General features: G+C 46.1%; 1 protein-coding gene across 1 annotated transcript in view; it reads left to right on the top strand.

The window, feature by feature from the left end:
* The window catches only part of TMC1 (transmembrane channel like 1), a 654,455-nt gene that overhangs the window by 140,723 nt on the left and 494,240 nt on the right, over window positions 1-19,492 (top strand). Inside the window, exon 5 of the mRNA XM_078677802.1 lies at window positions 697-803. Within this exon, the coding sequence (XP_078533928.1) occupies window positions 697-803 (107 nt within the window). The remainder of the gene's footprint in view (window positions 1-696; window positions 804-19,492) is intronic.

A 19,492-nucleotide genomic window follows, 5' to 3' on the forward strand; every position in this document is an offset into this window, starting at 1 on the left:
CGTCTATCACTGGTTTGTACATCGCCTGTTATCAGAGCGTTGTTGATACGTCGCTAACACGGCGATATAAACCAGCGATAGACAACGATAATCAAATTTGCACTAAGCGCCATTTGCGATATTTACCGCTACCCGTTGATAATATGCCCCACAGTCTTTTAAAAACATTGTGAATGTTCCAAAGTTCAAAGGTTTTAAGAAAAAAGTCTCAAGTAATTAAAAATAAAGTGAGAAAACTTTGTAAGTCCTAGTTTCAAGTCTACATGCCAGGCTCACGATCACACCTTTACGAATCTAGCCAGAACACGAGTGTTAGATGCAAAACTGAAGAGGTGTAATGTTTTTTCGGAAAGTTAAATTATTGTTATGTAGGCATAAAGCGGGTATGCAATGCATTTGAATTGAGATAAACGACCAGAATGCTTTACTATTAGAAGAGACTATGGTTTAGACAAACATGCGTCCTTTAATATCCATGTAGTTATATTGATAGTGACAAAGAGATTTTTGACTGCCCTGATTACTCCAAAATTGTTTTAGGTAAAGCTACTAGCAAGATGGCTGTTTTTCGCACACCTCACCTTCCTTCCTCATTGCTCCTGAGCTCACGTCCAAGGACTGCTTTAGAAATGTCTTTTTAACATGGTGAAAAAGAAAGAAAAGAAAATAATACATTGTTTTTTAATTCTATTCCAGGCCATTTTGGCTCTTCAGTTGCATCATACTTTATATTCCTTCGCTGGATGTATGGGATCAACATGATACTTTTTGGACTGACCTTTGGGCTTGTAATGGTTCCTGAGGTAATTAACTTTTTATTATCATTTATTTTTAAAGTTTGTGCAACAATGATGCACTGCTGATATAACTAAACCTCGCACACCATAAGATCTGTAATATTTCAGAACCCAATGAAAATATTCTAAAAATGACCTGTTTTATTCAGGGATATATTACATACAGTAACCAGTAGCGGCTGATACCTATCGGCAGGGGTAGGGCAGAGGTAGAGGGGGTTGTGCGGGACAAAAACAAATAAAAAAAAAACCTTCCCTGGGCCCGCCGGCTAGCGCCTCTTCTCCGTCCTCTTCTTCCTGTCTTGTTGGCTGGAGGAAGGGAGAGGAAACACCTGGGCTCCCAGGCTCCCCACACCCAATCAAAATGCTGCACTGCAGCCTTGAGATTGGTCCGAGCATTGAACTACGGCACTCAGATGGGGACTGGTAGGCTTTGCATGTTCCTCACCAGGCAGTGTAAAGCAAGCCTGGTGGGGAAGATGCAAAGTGTGCAAGACTGTTTGGCCGACCCGAGAGGGCCTGCTAAGCAGTCATGCGCACTTAAGGAGTGCAAATCACTCCTCTCCCTGCTCTGGCCAGCCTGGCCCCATCCCCAGACCAACTCACTTCTACAGAAAAAGTTACATTATAATAACGATACGTTATTATAATTGTATTTTTCCTACTGAAGTCAGTGGGGCGATGTTCCTCCACCTTAGCTGAGGCTCCGCCACTGAATATATTTTCAGGCTGATTAATGATTTTTTTTCCAATCATAGTTTTATCTCATGTATTTGTGAGATGTAAATTTCTAATATTATTTTTATAAACTCTTGACTTTTGTTGTTCACGGCTTGCCCAAATCCTGACCCTACATCTGCAGAGCCTCCAGATCCCTAGATCTACAGAGCCTCCAGATTAGTAAATCTAGAGCTTCAGAAGTCTCCCGATCCCTTACCCCAGATCTTTGGAGTCTCCAGACCCCTAACCGTAGATCTGCAGAGCCTTGGGATCAGGAATCATAGAACTGCAGAGCCTGAGGATTATTAACCCTAAATCTTCAAAGCCTCCCGATCCCTAACCATATGTCTGCAAAGTCTCCAGATCAGTAACCCAAGATCTCAAGAGCCTTCTGATCCCTACCCCTAGATCTGCAGAGCCTCCAGAAGCCTACATCTAGATGTGCAGAGCCTCCAGATCACAATCCCTAGATCTTCATAGCCTCCAGATCCCTAACCCTATATCTTCAGTGCCTCCAGATCCGTAACCCTAGTTCTGCACATCCTCTGATTACCTAGCCCTTGCTTTGCACAGACTCTAGATTGAAGAAATGTCCCACGATTACGATTATGGTATATGTGATGTTTCCAACTTTTTCTGAGAAGTTTGTTTTCCAGGTGAAGAAGTAATTCCCCTACACATCCTAAAGAACCAATCTCATGGTCAACAGTACTGTTTTTTGGAAGTGAAAGTTCATTTGCATAAATTTGATGAATGTCTGTGTGTGGTTGTGTGGATTGGGAGTGTATGGTCGAATGAAAGAACAAGTCCATCGGTGGATGGGCGAATGCATGGGTGAACGAATGTGGGAGTGATTGAGTACATAGGAGGATGAATTGAAAAGTGAGTTTATGGATGAGCAGGTTAGTAAGGGCATGAACGAATGCGTGGTTTTAGGGATGAATAAATGTGACATTGAGTACAAAGGTTGATGACTGATAACTTAAAAAGGGAGGCCATGAATAGATGAATAGGGTTCTGGAAAGCAGTAGTGGAAACGCCCGTAAAACACCTCCTGCTAGCTCATCAAGCACATGTACCCTTGAAAGGCAATGAACAAGTCTGAACAGCACCATAGAGAGGGCTACCTAAAAACTAGGGACCACACAAGCCGTGCTCATTAAAATGTAAATTCACTGGGCATCAGGTCTAGTTGATCAGCAAAACAATGCAACTACAATGTACAGTTGGAATCTTATAGTTCCCAGTCCTCTGCACAGGCGAGAGAGTGGTGTGGCACAGCAAGAAGGAAGCAATGACACAAAGCCATAGTAAGATGAGTTTCTCAAGCTTCATAAAGTCACACTCAAAATGTAGTGTAAGATTCCATCCGGGACAGAACAGGTACCTCAATGACGGTGTGTGACTGGTATTTGAAAGGAAAAATAAAAATGATAAAACTGAAATAAATCTGCAGTGTAATTTCACATGTATTTCACATGTGAGCGGCCCTTGACCCTGCTCCAGGCAGGTCGCTCCCCACGCCGCACAGCTCCACCTGCTGGTGTCCGTGTCCCTCCCTGACCTCGCTGCTGCTGGTGCGATCACCCCAGTGTATTCTGGTCTATTTCCTTTATTTTCCTTAGTTTGTGTTGTACTGTATTGTTTTGTAATTTATATTCTGCTGCACTCTGCTTTTTCCATTCCGTCCAGTATTGTACTGTGATATTCTGTTTTATTCTGCTTTTCCATACCGCTTCTGTTTTTGTTTTGCCACCCGTTTCGCGCCCTTAACCCCTTTAGCTGTCCTTACCCGCTGATGCGCCCCCTCACTCGCTAACGCTACCCACCTCCCAGGCAAGCCCGGCTGCGCCTGTCCATGCCTGGACCGTGCCCAGTGCCATAACCCTGGCCCCCGTGAACTCCGTCACCGCAACATAGCCAACTCCCTCCACACACTCAACACCGACTTTCCATTGACATGCTTCCAGGCCACCCCAAAGCGCACCCACGGACCCTTCTCCTGTCGGAACTGCAGATATACCGGCCTCCAAACCACCACAGTAATGACCGGGACAGGACGCAAAAGCCTCAGATGCATACTACTCAACACCCGCTCCGCACACAAGCACGCCATCGAACTCTGAGACCTACTCGCCTCACCCTACCCGGACGTCGCCTTTCTGACAGAGACCTGGATGAACCCCTCCTCGGCACCCAACATCGCCATCGCCATTCCGGACGGCTACAAGATCACCCACAGGGACCGCACCAACGGAGTAGGAGGAGGGATCGCCCTCGTCCACAGAAACACACTCAGAATCTCGACCAGCACCCATGACACCTTCAGCACTGCCGAACACCTGCACTTCCAGATCCACATCGATCCAAACACCACCCTCAGAGGCACCCTCATCTACAGACCCTCCGGCTACGGTTCAGCGACGCCATCTCTGACCTCATCAGCACTCACGCCCTTGCATCCATGGACTACATTCTCCTCAGAGACCTGAACTTCCACCTCGAGAATGCCAACAACAGCAACTCCACCACCCTGCTTGACAACCTCGGACTCAAACAGCTCATCACAACCCCCACCCAATCCACCGGACACACGCTCAACCCCATCTTCACCGCGAGCAACAACGTCACCTTCAGCCACACCACCGAACTCCACTGGACCGACCACCGCTGCGTCCACTTCACCTTCAAGAAACCCACCGCATATCACCACCCTCAACGGACCCCCACCGCAGCTGGACCAAGGTCACCGAAGACCAGCTAATAGCCACCCTCACTCGAAATCCACCAACCGACTCCACCGACACTGACACTGCCGCCCGCAACCTCAGGCAATGGATCGACGACTACGCCAACACTCTCGCCCCACTCAAGAAACCCTCCAACAGACGCACCGACAGAAAAGCCACCTGGTTCACAGCCGATCTCCAGGCATCCAAACAGAACTGCCGAAGACTCGAGAAAAAGTGGCACCACGAAAAGACACCAGATAACAAAATGGCCCACAAGAATGCCATCCGCAGGCACCATGAACTCAACCCACTCCCCAAGAGGACCTCGCATCGACAATAAGGCACACAACAGGAAAGAGCTCTTCAACATCGTGAAGGGACTCTCCAACCCCAGCTCAAACTCCAACAACATCCTGCAGTCGCAAGACCTCTGCGACTCCCTAGCCACCTTCTTCCACCGCAAGATTGCGGACATCCACGACAGCTTCAACAACCAGCCCCCCCCCCCGACAGCCACCAACACTTCCGAACAACCGTCCCCCAGCCACACCGACCCCCTGCTCTCCTGGACCCACCTCAACGACGACAAAACCATCAAAACTATGAGCACCATCCACTCTGGCTCGCCGACCGACTCCTGCCCACACCACATCTTCAACAAAGCTAGCACCACCATCGCACCCCACCTCCAGAAGATCATCAACACCTCCTTCGAGACCACCACCTTCCTGGAGAGCTGTAAGTACGCCAAAAAATTTGGTGTTTTATTTTGTTTCTCTTAATGAACTTTTTCTAAATGATAAAGTAAGCACCTACGTTGTATCAATTATGTACATGATACTTTTAATTGTTGTATATATATAAATGTTTTGTAGTGCTTTTATGATTTTATCTGAAAAATCGAATAAAGCTTACTTACTTACTTACGCCAAGATCAATGCCTTACTCAAGAAACCCAAGGCGGACCCTAAGGACCTCAAGAACTTCAGACCCATATTCTTGCTCCCGTTCCCGGCAAAAGTAATTGAGAAGACTGTCAACAGGCAACTGACACGCTTCCTCGAAGAGAACAATGCTCTGGACCCATCCCAATCAGAATTCTGCAGCAACCACAGCACCGTAACCGCCCTCTTCGCCGCCACTGACAACATCAGGACCCTGCTTGACAACGGCGAAACCGCAGCTCTCATCCTCCAGGACCTGTCAGCCGCCTTCGACATTGTCTGCCACCACACCCTACGCACACGCCTCCACAATGCAGGGATCCACAGTAAAAACCCTGGACTGGACCACCTCCTTCCTCAATGGCAGAACGCAGAGTGTCCACCTCTCCCCTTCTGCTTGGAAGCCACCAGAATCATCTGGGGTGTACCCCAAGGATCATCACTCAGCCCGACACTCTTCAACGTCTACATAGCACCCCTCGCCAACACCACCGCCGAAACCAACCTCCACGAAGAAATGAAGACTGTTGTCGAATGGATGAAGAACAGCCGTCTGAAGCTGAACTCAGACAAGACAGAGGTCCTCATCCTCGGACCCACCCCCTTCACCTGGGATAACTCCTGGTGGCCAGCCACACTGGGAGCAGCCCGACACCCACTGACCACGCACGCAACCTGGGATTCATCCTAGACTCATTGCTATCAATGAGCCAACAAGTCAACGCCGTCTTATCCTCCTGCTTCAACACCCTCTGCATGCTCCCCAAGATGTACAGATGGATCCCCACCGAAACAAGAAGGACGGTCACCCAGGCCCTCGTCAGCAGCAGACTGGACTATGGCATTGCCCTCTATGCGGGAACAACGGCCAAACTCCAGAAGCAACTCCAACGCATACAGAATACCTCTGCACGCTTCATCCTCGACATCCCTCGCCACAGCCACATCACAGAACACCTGAGAGACCTGCACTGGCTCTCTGTCAACAAGAGGATCACCTTCAAGCTCCTCACCCATGCTCACAAAGCACTCCACAACACCGGACCAGCATACCTCAACACATGACTCACCTTCTACACCACAAACTGCCAGTCCGCTCCGCTGACCTCGCTCTCGCCACTGTCCCACGCATCCATAGAACGAGCGCCGGCGGCAGGTCATTCTCCCACCTCGCCGCCAAGACATCGAACACCCTCCCCATCGACCTACGGCAGACCCAGGACCTAATGACCTTCAGGAAACTCCTAAAGACCTGAATGTTCAAGCAGTAGCAGCACCCCCCCAGGGCCGTGAGACCCTCACGGGTGTACAGTGCGCTTTATAAATATGTTGATTGATTGATTGACTGTACGCAGCTGGCATGACAGAGACACATGCTGCCATTATCTTTTGATAACAGGAACTAATATTGTCTAGTCTCATGCTGAGACTTAAAGAAAAACACAGCAATAGGAATGTGAAAGTGGATTCTATTTTTGTGGTCAAACATGAGCCTTCACTGGTTTAGATTTGAGACTCAGGTTGTGGAAAAGTAAATTTTGCCATGTTCTGTGTCCCTACGTGTTCCCCATCTTATGCTATATGTGCATGATTAATATGCATATGTATTCCCCATGATCGATTAAAGACGCAATTACAGTTGTGTCCAACTCTAGTATGCCAGTTTCCAGTTCTCGTGAAAGCTACGAGTATTAGGCCTATGTAAAGTTACGTTGCCACGTTTCTCAGTGTGCACGTTATTTCATTGAAAATCCCCGTTTCTAGGCCTCAAAAGGGCCCGGACTCAGATTCAGCTCCTGTCTCCTGAACCCTCTCCGAGGAGCGATACAGCCCCCACCTGTATCCCTGACCCTTCACTTACTTCCTGCCTCACAGTGCCCGGCTCGGCCTGGCTCTGCCTGCCAGTCTGCCAAGAGTATGTTATGATTCTAGTTATCAGTCCAGCCCTCCTTCTCTGCATTCCTAAGCTACTGAATCGCATCAATAGTTTCAGTCATCGTCTAGCCTTTACGTCTCCATGTAAGAGAAATACTGTATTTATGGTCATTTAATATTCCTCAACACACACTACATGTAGAATAATGTATGCACCAGTCTTAGTGTCTGTTAGCCTTTGCCCTGATAACTTTTGGATTCTATCAACATGTTCTCTAAACATCAGATACTAGATAGTGTTTAGGTACATGTCGCTCTGACTCTCCAGACTTTCGTCTCTCCTTCTAGCTCAGAAGTCATAGCCCCCAGCTTCTCCCTAGTAACACGTCATTGCCAGCTTGCGCGCACCACTAGGTTAGAGGTCCCGGCTCCTTCGGTAGCCCCCTCCATGTTTCCGCCCCATTTGTGACATATTCCGTTACGTTTACATCACATGTCTATGTATACGCCCTGTTCACGCCTCTTGTTACACCTACTTTCTGCCTTATCTTTCGCGACTGCTACAGGCCCTGCCAACTGCTACGACTATTGTATTGAACATCATGTATTTTGTTTAAGTATATATACTTGTGCACTGTTATTAAAAGTTGCCATTCCTTTGTCCCTGCCCGGTGCAGCGCTGCCATCCTATTCCCGTGCAGGTTGTCCTGTTCCTGTCCTTTATGCTGTATTAAACCTGCATACTCCTACTACCTCGAATCTTGACTCTTATTTATTGAGCTATCTGTTATTATATATCTAGTCAAAAATAGAGGTATTATTTATTTATTTACCACATAATGGCGCCCGAACAGGGACTTGCCCTTTCCCCACGCGCCGGTGAAGCCACGCAAGCCCCCTGATCCTCTGCAGCCGTGACGGAACCATACCGGCCACGTGCAGATATTTCTGCTTCAAGTATCCCTCAGGCCCACGGAGGAGACGGAGGTTGCGGTCCAGCGTCCAGACGAGGCGGTGGAGGAACGCGGTGAGTCCCGACCAGAGCCCAAGCCGAGAGTCCAAGGTCCGAGGTATCCGGAGGCCCACCTGTAACAGAAGTCCGAAGTTCGTCCATCCGTCGTCGTAGCAGTCCAGTCCAGTCCGAGGCCTTCCGTTCTTGCTGCCCGGTGAGTACCGTTGCTGGGGTAGTATCTAGACAGGGTCAATTGCATTGTCTCTGGTCCGTGGGTTTGGGTACACAGATCCAACACGAAGTGTCCACTTAGGTGGATGCGGGTCCTGACGTGTCTCTTTATGAGACCGGTAAGTTTCGTACTGTTTTAGCAGTGCATCTAGTTTCTGTTCTAGTCCGTTCTGTTCTCGAGAAATTCATGTATTCTGTTTCCAGTATTCCAGGTAGTATTTTGTCCGAACTGTTATTTTAAATGTCATTCATGTATTTCAATGTCGTGGTATGAAAGTGGTGTACCTTCAGTAATTATCGTGTTCATTGTGTACTGTAATTGTGTCTAGACTCCAGCCCAGTCATGCCATTGTTTTCAAAGTTACGTCAGTTAAGAACTAGAAAAGGTCTGTTAGAAGAAGCAGTTCCTGTCCCGCCTAGGGACAGTCCAGGTCATTTTATGTATCAAAAGCATGGCATAAGTGCCATATTATATCTAGATTTGTGGGTGGAGTACACCAAACAGTTAGAAGAAAAGTATAGATGGCCCGTATCGGGTACATGGGATGCCGAGTGCATCATGCGAGTAGAAGAAGCATTATGGAAAAAGAAAGCCAGACAGTCACAGAAAGATGCCATCGAGTTATGGCGCAAAGAATCTCATAAAAGAACCGAAAAAGAAATCAGAAAGTCAGAATTAAGTAGAGAATCCTTAGAAAGAGCCCAAGAAAGGGAATTAATCGAAATAGGTGAAAGAGTTAAAACCGAACAGTCAGACAGACAGAGGAATGCCCTCATTAAGGGTATGTATCCTCTTCTTGCCGAGGGCTTGCCAAAAGCAACCCCGGAAACATCCAGTAATTTTCCGCCACCCTTAGTTCCGACCAAGCTACGTCCCAAACCGACCGCAGCTGATATTTTTCTCTCGTCCTATTTGGACGACACAGTCCCAGAATATGCAAATCCTGTTCCGCCAGCGCCTGTAAATAATGTAAATCCTGCTCCTCCAGTCAACGGGGCACCTGTTACAGCACCTGTTACGGTACCCCCGGTCCAGCCTACATTACAAGTACCCGCTACACTGGTCACTCTGCCAGCACGAAGAGTATCAGTCGACGATTCCAGTTTAGGGGCCGCGGGAGGAGGTCCTCCGGGAACCCCGCCGCCACACAAACGTGTAACGTCAGTCGAGTTACATGAACGTGCGTTACAGCGCACGCCCAAACATCAGTCTGTTGCAGATATCAGACGAGCTCTTACCGAATGCCGTTATGATCCGGTCCCAGGTGATGATAGTATGGTTATATATTCATTACGTGTAAGACGGGTGACCGAGTATTTGGACACCCTACCGAATATGAAAGAAGATCTAGACAGAATGTATCGTTTCATTCGTACAGGACAAGATCCAGAAAGTATTGGTGAAGTCATGTCTCACAGAAAATCTGAGATCCAGTTCATGCTGTTAAAGTTTCTGATCAATTGTTTAATTAGGGAACAAGATTCCCCGACTAAAGATCCGACCGAAATGAAAATTCTGACAAAGTGGAGTGATAATATAGCCGAGGGTAAGCACAAGACACTCAATAGTATAGAGAGTATGTACAAGAAAATACGTAAAGAAATAATAAGGTTACACGAACAACGCAAAGAAGCTCTAGGAAGCGAGAAAGAAAATGACTCTCCTACTGAAGAGGTAGACGACGAGAACACCACCAGAATAGCGTATGTAGGTAAATCTAGATTTCCAGACCGACATTTACGCCTAGAACACAAGAAAACTGTTCCTCTTCCAGCACCAGAACAAGGTTCTCTAGAACAAGTATTTCAAGCTACCGATCACATTCTGAAATCACAAATCGGTTATAGTGAGTTAAGTACCATGCATGAACAAGAACTAGCCCGATCAGCAGTCCGATGGATTACTGATTCTACCACTTTTCCAGACGAAATAGTGGCACAAATGTTTCTGAAACTGCCCCCAGCCGAGCAGCGACTGGTGGGTATGTATATGATCCAACACCTCATTACTCTGTATGAGGGTCAACATTCTGATCCAGGTCCGTTACATGATGTCCTGAACGAGTTACTCCAGTATAGATGGAAAGGTTTAGGCACCGATTTAATTAGTGTCATTCTAGAACAGCGCCACAAATATAGAACGTTCCTAAATCCGCATTTTGTTCATGTCTCACCTCCAGAAAGTAAACCGTTTTATATAGATAGACAGCATCCGTTACGAGAAGTACACCCAGTTAGGACAGCGGGTGGTGAAATGCAACGAGTATTTGTTTACACCCCAGTTACCAAGATGGAACTCTTAGAAATGAAGAAGTTAATTCCCTGTCACGATAAAGATCCAGCAGGGTTCCACCGAGAATTAAAAGACATGCTCCGTATGGGAGAATACACGTATCCAGATATTATTAAAATGTTAAAAGTCCTGTTGCCTGCGGGCATATATGAAAAACTCAAGGAAAAGGATTGGGAGGTGGGAGAGAAAAAGATCGATTGGACAGCTCTAGAAGCTGAAGATAAGATACGTGTACCAGGTACCGGTCTTGGAGACAAATGTAAAGAATTACCAGAATTATTAATACAAGTTTTGCCTAGGTTATTAGCCACGAAAAAGGAAGACTGGGATGCAATCTCAGCCTGTAAACAGAAACAAGACGAAGACACTAGTGATTTTTATTCTAGATTTGAGAAATGTTTTATAATAAACAGTGGTTTGAAGACGAGTAGCGAGTCATACCCTCATCTTTTTGTTACTAAATTAGTCGAGAATTCAAGTCCACAAGTTAAAAATCGAGTTTTGAAAGTCGAAAGTACATGGCAAGCTAGTACCCCGTCCCAGATGCTCCAAATGCTCCAGTATCACCAGAATAGAATCAGAGAAGAGCAAGAACACGAGAGAAGACGTATGAAAGACACGAAAATGAAAGTACTAGTTGCACAATCTGTTCCACAAGACAGTCAGAAGAGGGGTCCGAATCAAGCCAGTCATCCTGCAGCTCCCGTTAAAGGGACATGCAATTATTGTAAACAACCAGGTCATTTTATAAACGAGTGTGCAGTTCTGAAACACAATATAGCCACTGGTAAAACTAAAGAAAGACCACGTCCGCCTAGACAAGAACAAGTTTCACAGACTTCTCAGTCACCACAGAATGCACAACAGACAGTTCCAGCACCGCAGCCTATAGCTGCAACACAGCATGTTACACAGCAGATGTACCAGTATGCACAATCCGAGTATCCAGAGTATCAAGCGTATTCATGAAACAGCCTAGAGAGGGAGGTAGGCTTGCCTCTCATCGAGATTCCTGTAGATCAAGAAGGTCCCTATGTTCACAGTCAAGTATTAGGGAAAGACAGAAAGTTTCTGATTGATACAGGGGCAAGTAGGACTACCATTAGTCACGACGAGGTTCCAGGGGCTCCGCTCTCAGGCTCTAGAAATGTTTCCCTTGGATTTTCAGGAAAGCCTATTGTAAACGAGATATCAAAGCCAGTTACTCTAGAAGTAGGTCCATTGTCCCGAACTACTGATCTATTGCTTACGAAGTCATGTCCAGAAAATGTGTTAGGTATTAAGACACTGAAAGAATTAGGCGCAGTTATTTGTTGTTCCCCAGAGGGAATACGTTTGTTTTTACGTGACTTCAAGGGTCACTATGTATTACGAGATTTTGATCCGAGATTGTCAAATGTCCCGCAACATCTATGGGCGCAAGGTCCAACTGATGTTGGTTTCATGAGAATCACACCCCATCGTGTGACTCTCAAGCAAGGTGTAGTGTTACCACGAATCAGACAGTACAGATTGCCACCTGAGGCTGTAGCAGCCTTATCCAAAATTATTGACGAGCTTATGGCTCAAGGAGTAGTTGTAGAAACTGACTCCAATGTATGTAATTCTCCTATCATTCCAGTCATGAAACGTACTGATCCAAATGCACCCCCAGTATATCGATTAGTGATTGACCTTCGAGAACTCAATAAATGTATCATTCCTCAGTACCCAGTTGTTCCAGATATCTCATCTCTATTGACAGCTATTGATCCTGAGGCAATATTTTTTACAGTAATCGACCTCAAGAATGCATTTTTCAGTGTCCCCATTCATCCAGACAGCCAGTACCTTTTCGGTTTTTGTTTAAATGGAAGGAGCTATAAATTCACACGAGCTCCTCAAGGTTTCACAGAAAGTCCTAGTATTTACAGTCAAGCACTTAAGAGACAACTAGACAATATTCACATGCCAACTGACACTGCCCTGCTCCAATATGTCGATGATCTACTGATCACTGCCCGTTCTGAACGTGCTTGCGAGCGAGCGTCACTCACAGTTCTGTATTTCCTAGCCGAGATGGGGCACAAGGTGTCCCCTTCAAAGCTTCAATTCTGTGTCCAGCAAGTGATCTACTTAGGCCACTTACTGTCCAAGTGGGGTAGGCAGTTGACACCCGATCGTATCCAGTTAATAGCGAGTCTTCCTCAGCCCAAGACACAGAAGGAGGTACGTGCTTTTATCGGCCTTACTTCTTATTGCCGACAATGGATTCCTCAGTATGCATTTTTAGCCAAGCCACTGATACAGTTAACGACACAGGAGGCAGCCGTATCGACTGTCCTCCCTTGGACATCTGAACATACACTTAGTTTCAATGAGTTAAAGAAAGCTTTATGCCAAGCTCCCGTTCTAGCTACACCGAACTACAGTAAGCCTTTTACACTTTTTGTCACAGAACGTGATGGTACAGCATTATCCGTTCTCACACAAGATCAAGCAGGACAATACAAGCCCTGTGCTTATTTTTCGAGCACACTAGATCCAGTAGCCCAGGCTCTGCCTGCGTGCCTCAAGTCAGTTGCAGCCACAGCACTAGCTATTAGACAAAGTGATTCCATAGTATTAGGACATTCCCTGACAGTACAAGTTCCACACTCCGTGGAAGTTCTTTTAAACCGAACACAGACTCAGCACTTGACAATTGCACGTTTGACAGGTTATGAATTGACACTATTCCAGCCACACATAGAAATCAGACGCTGCAACGTTCTAAATCCTGCTACACTGTTACCGTCAGTTACTTCAAATCCTGCCACACATGACTGTGTGGAAGTAGTTAACACTATGACTAAGCCGAGACAAGACCTGACAGATATTCCATTACCAGACCCCGACCTGACACTTTATGTGGATGGTTCATGTATGAGAACGAGTACAGGAGAACTAGTAGCCGCGTATGCAGTGACTACTGACACTGAAGTTATTGAAACACACCGTATTGACACCCTGTCTGCTCAAGCAGCAGAGCTAGTCGCTCTGACACAAGCCTGCATACGTGCCAAGAACCTGAAAGTTAATATTTACACAGATTCACGCTACGCATTCGGAGTTGTACACGACTTCGGAGTGCTCTGGCAGGAGAGAGGTTTCATGACTTCTCATGGAACCAAGATTCAGCATGGGTTCCTTATTCAAGCTCTGTTAGATGCAATACATTTACCGACATCTATCGCTATCATGAAGTGCAAGGCACATACGAAAGTTACAGACATTATTTCTCAAGGTAATGATCTAGCAGATCGAACAGCCAAGCTTACAGCACAGACACCAGACATACCAGTTAACAAGACACCGACATCCACTCTCGAACAGACTACTCGTATGACAGTTAAGGACCCTACTCAAGATGTCATAGATATCCAGTTACATGCTACTCCCGAGGAAATCAAGAAATGGTCCGAACAAGGAGGGGTCCAGACAGATCAGGGATGGTTGACGAAGGGAAAATCCACATGGTTTCTCCCCGACTCAATGGTTCAAGTCATTATCAATACCGCACATAGTCCAGCACACTTAGGAGAAAAAGCCATGTTAGACAGTATCCAGAACATTTGGTTTAACAAGCATTTACGAGCTGCAGCCAAGCAGAAAGTCCGTACCTGTATGATATGTTGCCAGTTCAATCCAGGTAAAAGTGTCCCGGTGGAACAAGGTGGATTCCAACCCCCTGACCACCCTTTTGAAGTCCTCCAGATGGATTATATTCAGATGGAGCGATGTCGAGGTTTCAAGTATGTCCTTGTAGTTGTATGCGCTTTGTCCAGGTGGACAGAAGCATATCCAGTCCCAGATTACACAGCCGCGACCACTGCCAAGCAGTTGGTTCGTGAATTCTTCCCCCGTTATGGACTCCCTAGGGTCGTGTATTCTGATAACGGCCAGCCATTCTCATCCGAACTAATGAAGCACGTTTCCCTTTTGTTAGGGTACCAGTGGAAGTTCCATTGTGTACGCCATCCAGAAGCAGCCGGTCTCGTAGAGAGACATAATCAAACCTTGAAAATCCGCATTGCCAAAATCTGTCAAGAAAAAGGTGTAGACTGGTTAGTTGCTCTGCCAGTCGCTTTGTTTTATATGCGCATGGTCGCACACTCCAGATCAGGTCTGTCTCCTTATGAGGTCGTATTCGGCCACCCCCCGAATATGTGGGGTACACCTAGACCCCGAAGTATTACCGATGTTTCCAGTAATATGCTGACAGATTACCTAGCTTCCTTGATGTCTGCCCTACACTCTTGTCGTTCACAGGTTGCCGCTGCATTTCCTGACAATACTGAAGTCAAGCCACACGAGATCCTTCCCGGCACCCTGGTCCTCGTCTGCAATTTTGATCGTTCAAGTCCGCTGGAGCCTCGCTGGAAGGAGCCGAAGTTAGTCCTTCTAACCACCCGTACTGCCGTCAAGTTGGAAGGCAGGAAGTGGTGGGTGCACCTGTCACACGTCAAGAAATTTCACGGACTAAAAACTGTTTCCAAGAACATTTCCAAGGATTGTCAAGATTTTAAAGACTGCCAAGATACTATTCTTAAGGACTGTCCCGCAAATGACATTGATATCAAGCCCTCCCTGTTAGAGAAAACTCCGCAGCAGGAGTATAAAAGTAAGCTACGGTCTAGTAAAATAAGTCAGCCAGTTTAATTGTCTAAGTCCTCCCCTAGGTGAAACGGTTAGACAGGTATCTGACATGTATGAGATAGACCCCCATAGTGAGAGAGTTAGTCAAAACTCTATCCGATGTATCGTTTTTCTAAGTTTTATATTGTTTTTAAGCTTAATGGTTACCTGCACGAGTTATGCATTTCATTTATGTTTTCCAATTTCTCATGTAAATATGTTTTCTAATGCTACAGTAGAGCACACATTTAGTGATCTGCCTCCTCACGAACTATCCTATCGTCTTGCTATGCGCAACAATACCTTTATCCGTATGTTGCATTATTCACACCAGACCAGCAATGCCACTAATTGTTGGAAGTGTGGTCGACTCCCCCCTTTCCAGACACCGAAGGGAGTTCTGCCACTCTTTCCTTATCCGTTTTCACATAATGGTTCATGTGGAGCATGGTCCACGTTAACGTCATCCTCAACTGATATGTCCCTTCTGAACAGTACATGTTTTCCAGACAAGCAAGGTCTTCCCCACAGAACAGGGTTAGATCTAGAAAATGAAGTTTATAATTTGGGTAATTATTCTTCGAATTTCATGGTTCTGAATGTTCAGTCTGATCCTACTCCAGACTTACCTGCTATTTCAGTATTACCAGTCAAAGGCGAATTATGTGTCCGAAATAATGGTTCCGTACATGTAGGACATAGTGATTGTACTACTATTGTCGAGTATAGTGACAGTGGGAAATCTATTTTCAAAGCTTCACGTCATTCTTATTTTGTTTGTGGTCAGACCGCATATGTTCGTCTGCCCCTCGATTGGGATGGAACCTGTTACATTGCCTTCCTACTGCCACCAGTTTTCCTAGCCCCGTCCGATTATCACAGAAACACACATCTAGTACACATTAGACATAGAAGGGAGATCGAGTCCCCGATTGTCGATCAAACTGAAACTGCTCTAGAACAGTATACAGATTTCAATAAAGGATTCTTCTTCTTTATAGAACCTATTCAGAATAGTAAGTTAATCCGTAGATTAACCAGAACCCTTGAGGCAGTAGTGAATGAGACTGCCTCTGCTCTAGGTAACTTAACCGAAGAGCAATCTGCTATGAGATTTGTCGTGCTCCAAAATCGTCTCGTTCTTGACGTCATACTGGCCGATAGAGGAGGAGCATGTAGAGTCATCGGATCTAGTTGCTGCATTTTCATTCCTAATAACGCGCCGTCTGTTTATTCAGCTATAACCAGACTTCATAAAATTGCCCATCAGTTACACCAGAATCCAGGCACCTGGACATGGTCCGGTTGGTTCTGGAGTATAATTTCTGCCTGGGGATGGAAAGTATTGTCATTTCTAGGTATTGCAGTAGCGATCATATTCAGTTGCTGCCTCTGTATACAATGTGGCCCTGCGATTTGCGGCATTTGTGCTACCTCTTGTATCCCTAGTCCCAAGTCCCGTCCTAGATCCCGTTCCAAGAAATTTCGAGACGAGCAAATGATACTGTATGAAATGATAGATGGTATCATGAATATTGATGTTTCCTGATGGAAACGTAGTGACAAGGAGGGAATGTGGAAAAGTAAATTTTGCCATGTTCTGTGTCCCTACGTGTTCCCCATCTTATGCTATATGTGCATGATTAATATGCATATGTATTCCCCATGATCGATTAAAGACGCAATTACAGTTGTGTCCAACTCTAGTATGCCAGTTTCCAGTTCTCGTGAAAGCTACGAGTATTAGGCCTATGTAAAGTTACGTTGCCACGTTTCTCAGTGTGCACGTTATTTCATTGAAAATCCCCGTTTCTAGGCCTCAAAAGGGCCCGGACTCAGATTCAGCTCCTGTCTCCTGAACCCTCTCCGAGGAGCGATACAGCCCCCACCTGTATCCCTGACCCTTCACTTACTTCCTGCCTCACAGTGCCCGGCTCGGCCTGGCTCTGCCTGCCAGTCTGCCAAGAGTATGTTATGATTCTAGTTATCAGTCCAGCCCTCCTTCTCTGCATTCCTAAGCTACTGAATCGCATCAATAGTTTCAGTCATCGTCTAGCCTTTACGTCTCCATGTAAGAGAAATACTGTATTTATGGTCATTTAATATTCCTCAACACACACTACATGTAGAATAATGTATGCACCAGTCTTAGTGTCTGTTAGCCTTTGCCCTGATAACTTTTGGATTCTATCAACATGTTCTCTAAACATCAGATACTAGATAGTGTTTAGGTACATGTCGCTCTGACTCTCCAGACTTTCGTCTCTCCTTCTAGCTCAGAAGTCATAGCCCCCAGCTTCTCCCTAGTAACACGTCATTGCCAGCTTGCGCGCACCACTAGGTTAGAGGTCCCGGCTCCTTCGGTAGCCCCCTCCATGTTTCCGCCCCATTTGTGACATATTCCGTTACGTTTACATCACATGTCTATGTATACGCCCTGTTCACGCCTCTTGTTACACCTACTTTCTGCCTTATCTTTCGCGACTGCTACAGGCCCTGCCCACTGCTACGCCTATTGTATTGAACATCATGTATTTTGTTTAAGTATATATACTTGTGCACTGTTATTAAAAGTTGCCATTCCTTTGTCCCTGCCCCGTGCAGCGCTGCCATCCTATTCCCGTGCAGGTTGTCCTGTTCCTGTCCTTTATGCTGTATTAAACCTGCATACTCCTACTACCTCGAATCTTGACTCTTATTTATTGAGCTATCTGTTATTATATATCTAGTCAAAAATAGAGGTATTATTTATTTATTTACCACAAGGTCCTTGAGATTTGATTTGAATTCCATTTTCACGGTGAACCAAACCAGCAGGTAGGACAGCATGTGGATCAATATTTAGCTTTCAGTTCCTGTTAATTCATTCTCCCAATTACTTTGTTCCTAGCGCTAGTTATACACAGGAATTCCAAACATTATTTTGCAAATGCGCGGAAGACAGAGTGGACAAACCCTGATCTTGACTTAACAGTTCTTTCATTTGTTTGACTTCTAACTATATTTGAGCATTGATGTCATTCATATTTTAACTAGGATTGGGCAAAATACTAATTACGCCAGAAAATGTGTGAATTTCACGTTATACAATATCATGTGAACTTTAAAAGAGGACACACACTTCATATAAAAAAGGCTTTAGATATATCAAGGGGAGAAGGATTTGCATAGACAAATTCCCTTTGAGAGGCGTTTATTGCTAAACCTATCCCCTGCTAGTATCTCACAAGACTATTCCATGCAAAGTGTGCGCTCACACAAGATATCAGCAAGCCACAGCATCATTGTAGGAGTGTAGGATCTACTTCTTATGGTTAGCCCCACTTTTTGCTGATGTTTCACAGTTTTTTTTACTTTAGTCTGGCTGGGGCCTACTGTCCAGGACTCCAGCCTAGCTGCTTCCTCTCTAAAATGATTCCAAGTACTTTAGGTACACTCCAGTTTGGAGGTACCAAGGGCATAGGTACCCGAAAAGGGGTACCAGGGGCAGCAGCATGTATTATGCCAACCCAGGGAAGCCTTCCAAAATGACACCACAGAACTGCTACTGCAGCCTGGGTACGGAGGTGCATGCACCCCTTACTTAGATATAGGTTACCTATATCTACCTTTAGTCACTACACATATAAACCTATCAGTCACCCCTATGCAGGCCTTATCAATCCTGAAGGCAGGGTGCTGGGTTTTGTGTGAGAGGGTGCCCATGCATGAGCAGGGCCCCTCTGCAGCCTTTGGAACCTATTCTCTGGGGCTGTTCTGTGATGCAGCCAGACCATATACTCTTAAGTGCATTATAACCTTACGGTAAATGCTAACTTTGGAAAGGCTGCATGGAAACATGTCGTGTTTGGTGTCAAACACTTTGGAATCCTACCCCCCTCACCCCCGCCCACCCGCCAGTCCTGGCGGAAGGGGAAGGATTCCACCCTTCTAGAGGAAGAGTCATGTCCACACCGGTACATGCAGTATCAGTTTAAAGAGCCCTGGCATCACAAGATGGATGCCACCGCCACGGACACGAGTCTGACTTCCTGCTGCTGACTGAAACTCCAGCAGGGGAGGCCTGGACAATCGGTTTCCTGTCACAGGGAGGTGTAACCACCTCACAGACAGGCTTTAGTGTATTGGGGCTGGGAGGGTGCACTCTGAGAGTGCTTTGAAGTCTGTTCTGGGGGCACATTTGGTGTCCCTGTGCATAGCCCAGTTCAAACCAGTTGCAGATGCTGCCAGCCCCTGCTCTGGCGTGAAATTGGACAAAGGAAATGGGAGTAGCCACCCCTCTTTCCTGACCT

The sequence above is a fragment of the Lissotriton helveticus genome, chromosome 2_1, assembly GCF_964261635.1.
Source record: "Lissotriton helveticus chromosome 2_1, aLisHel1.1, whole genome shotgun sequence".
In the NCBI taxonomy this organism is placed as follows: domain Eukaryota; kingdom Metazoa; phylum Chordata; class Amphibia; order Caudata; family Salamandridae; genus Lissotriton; species Lissotriton helveticus.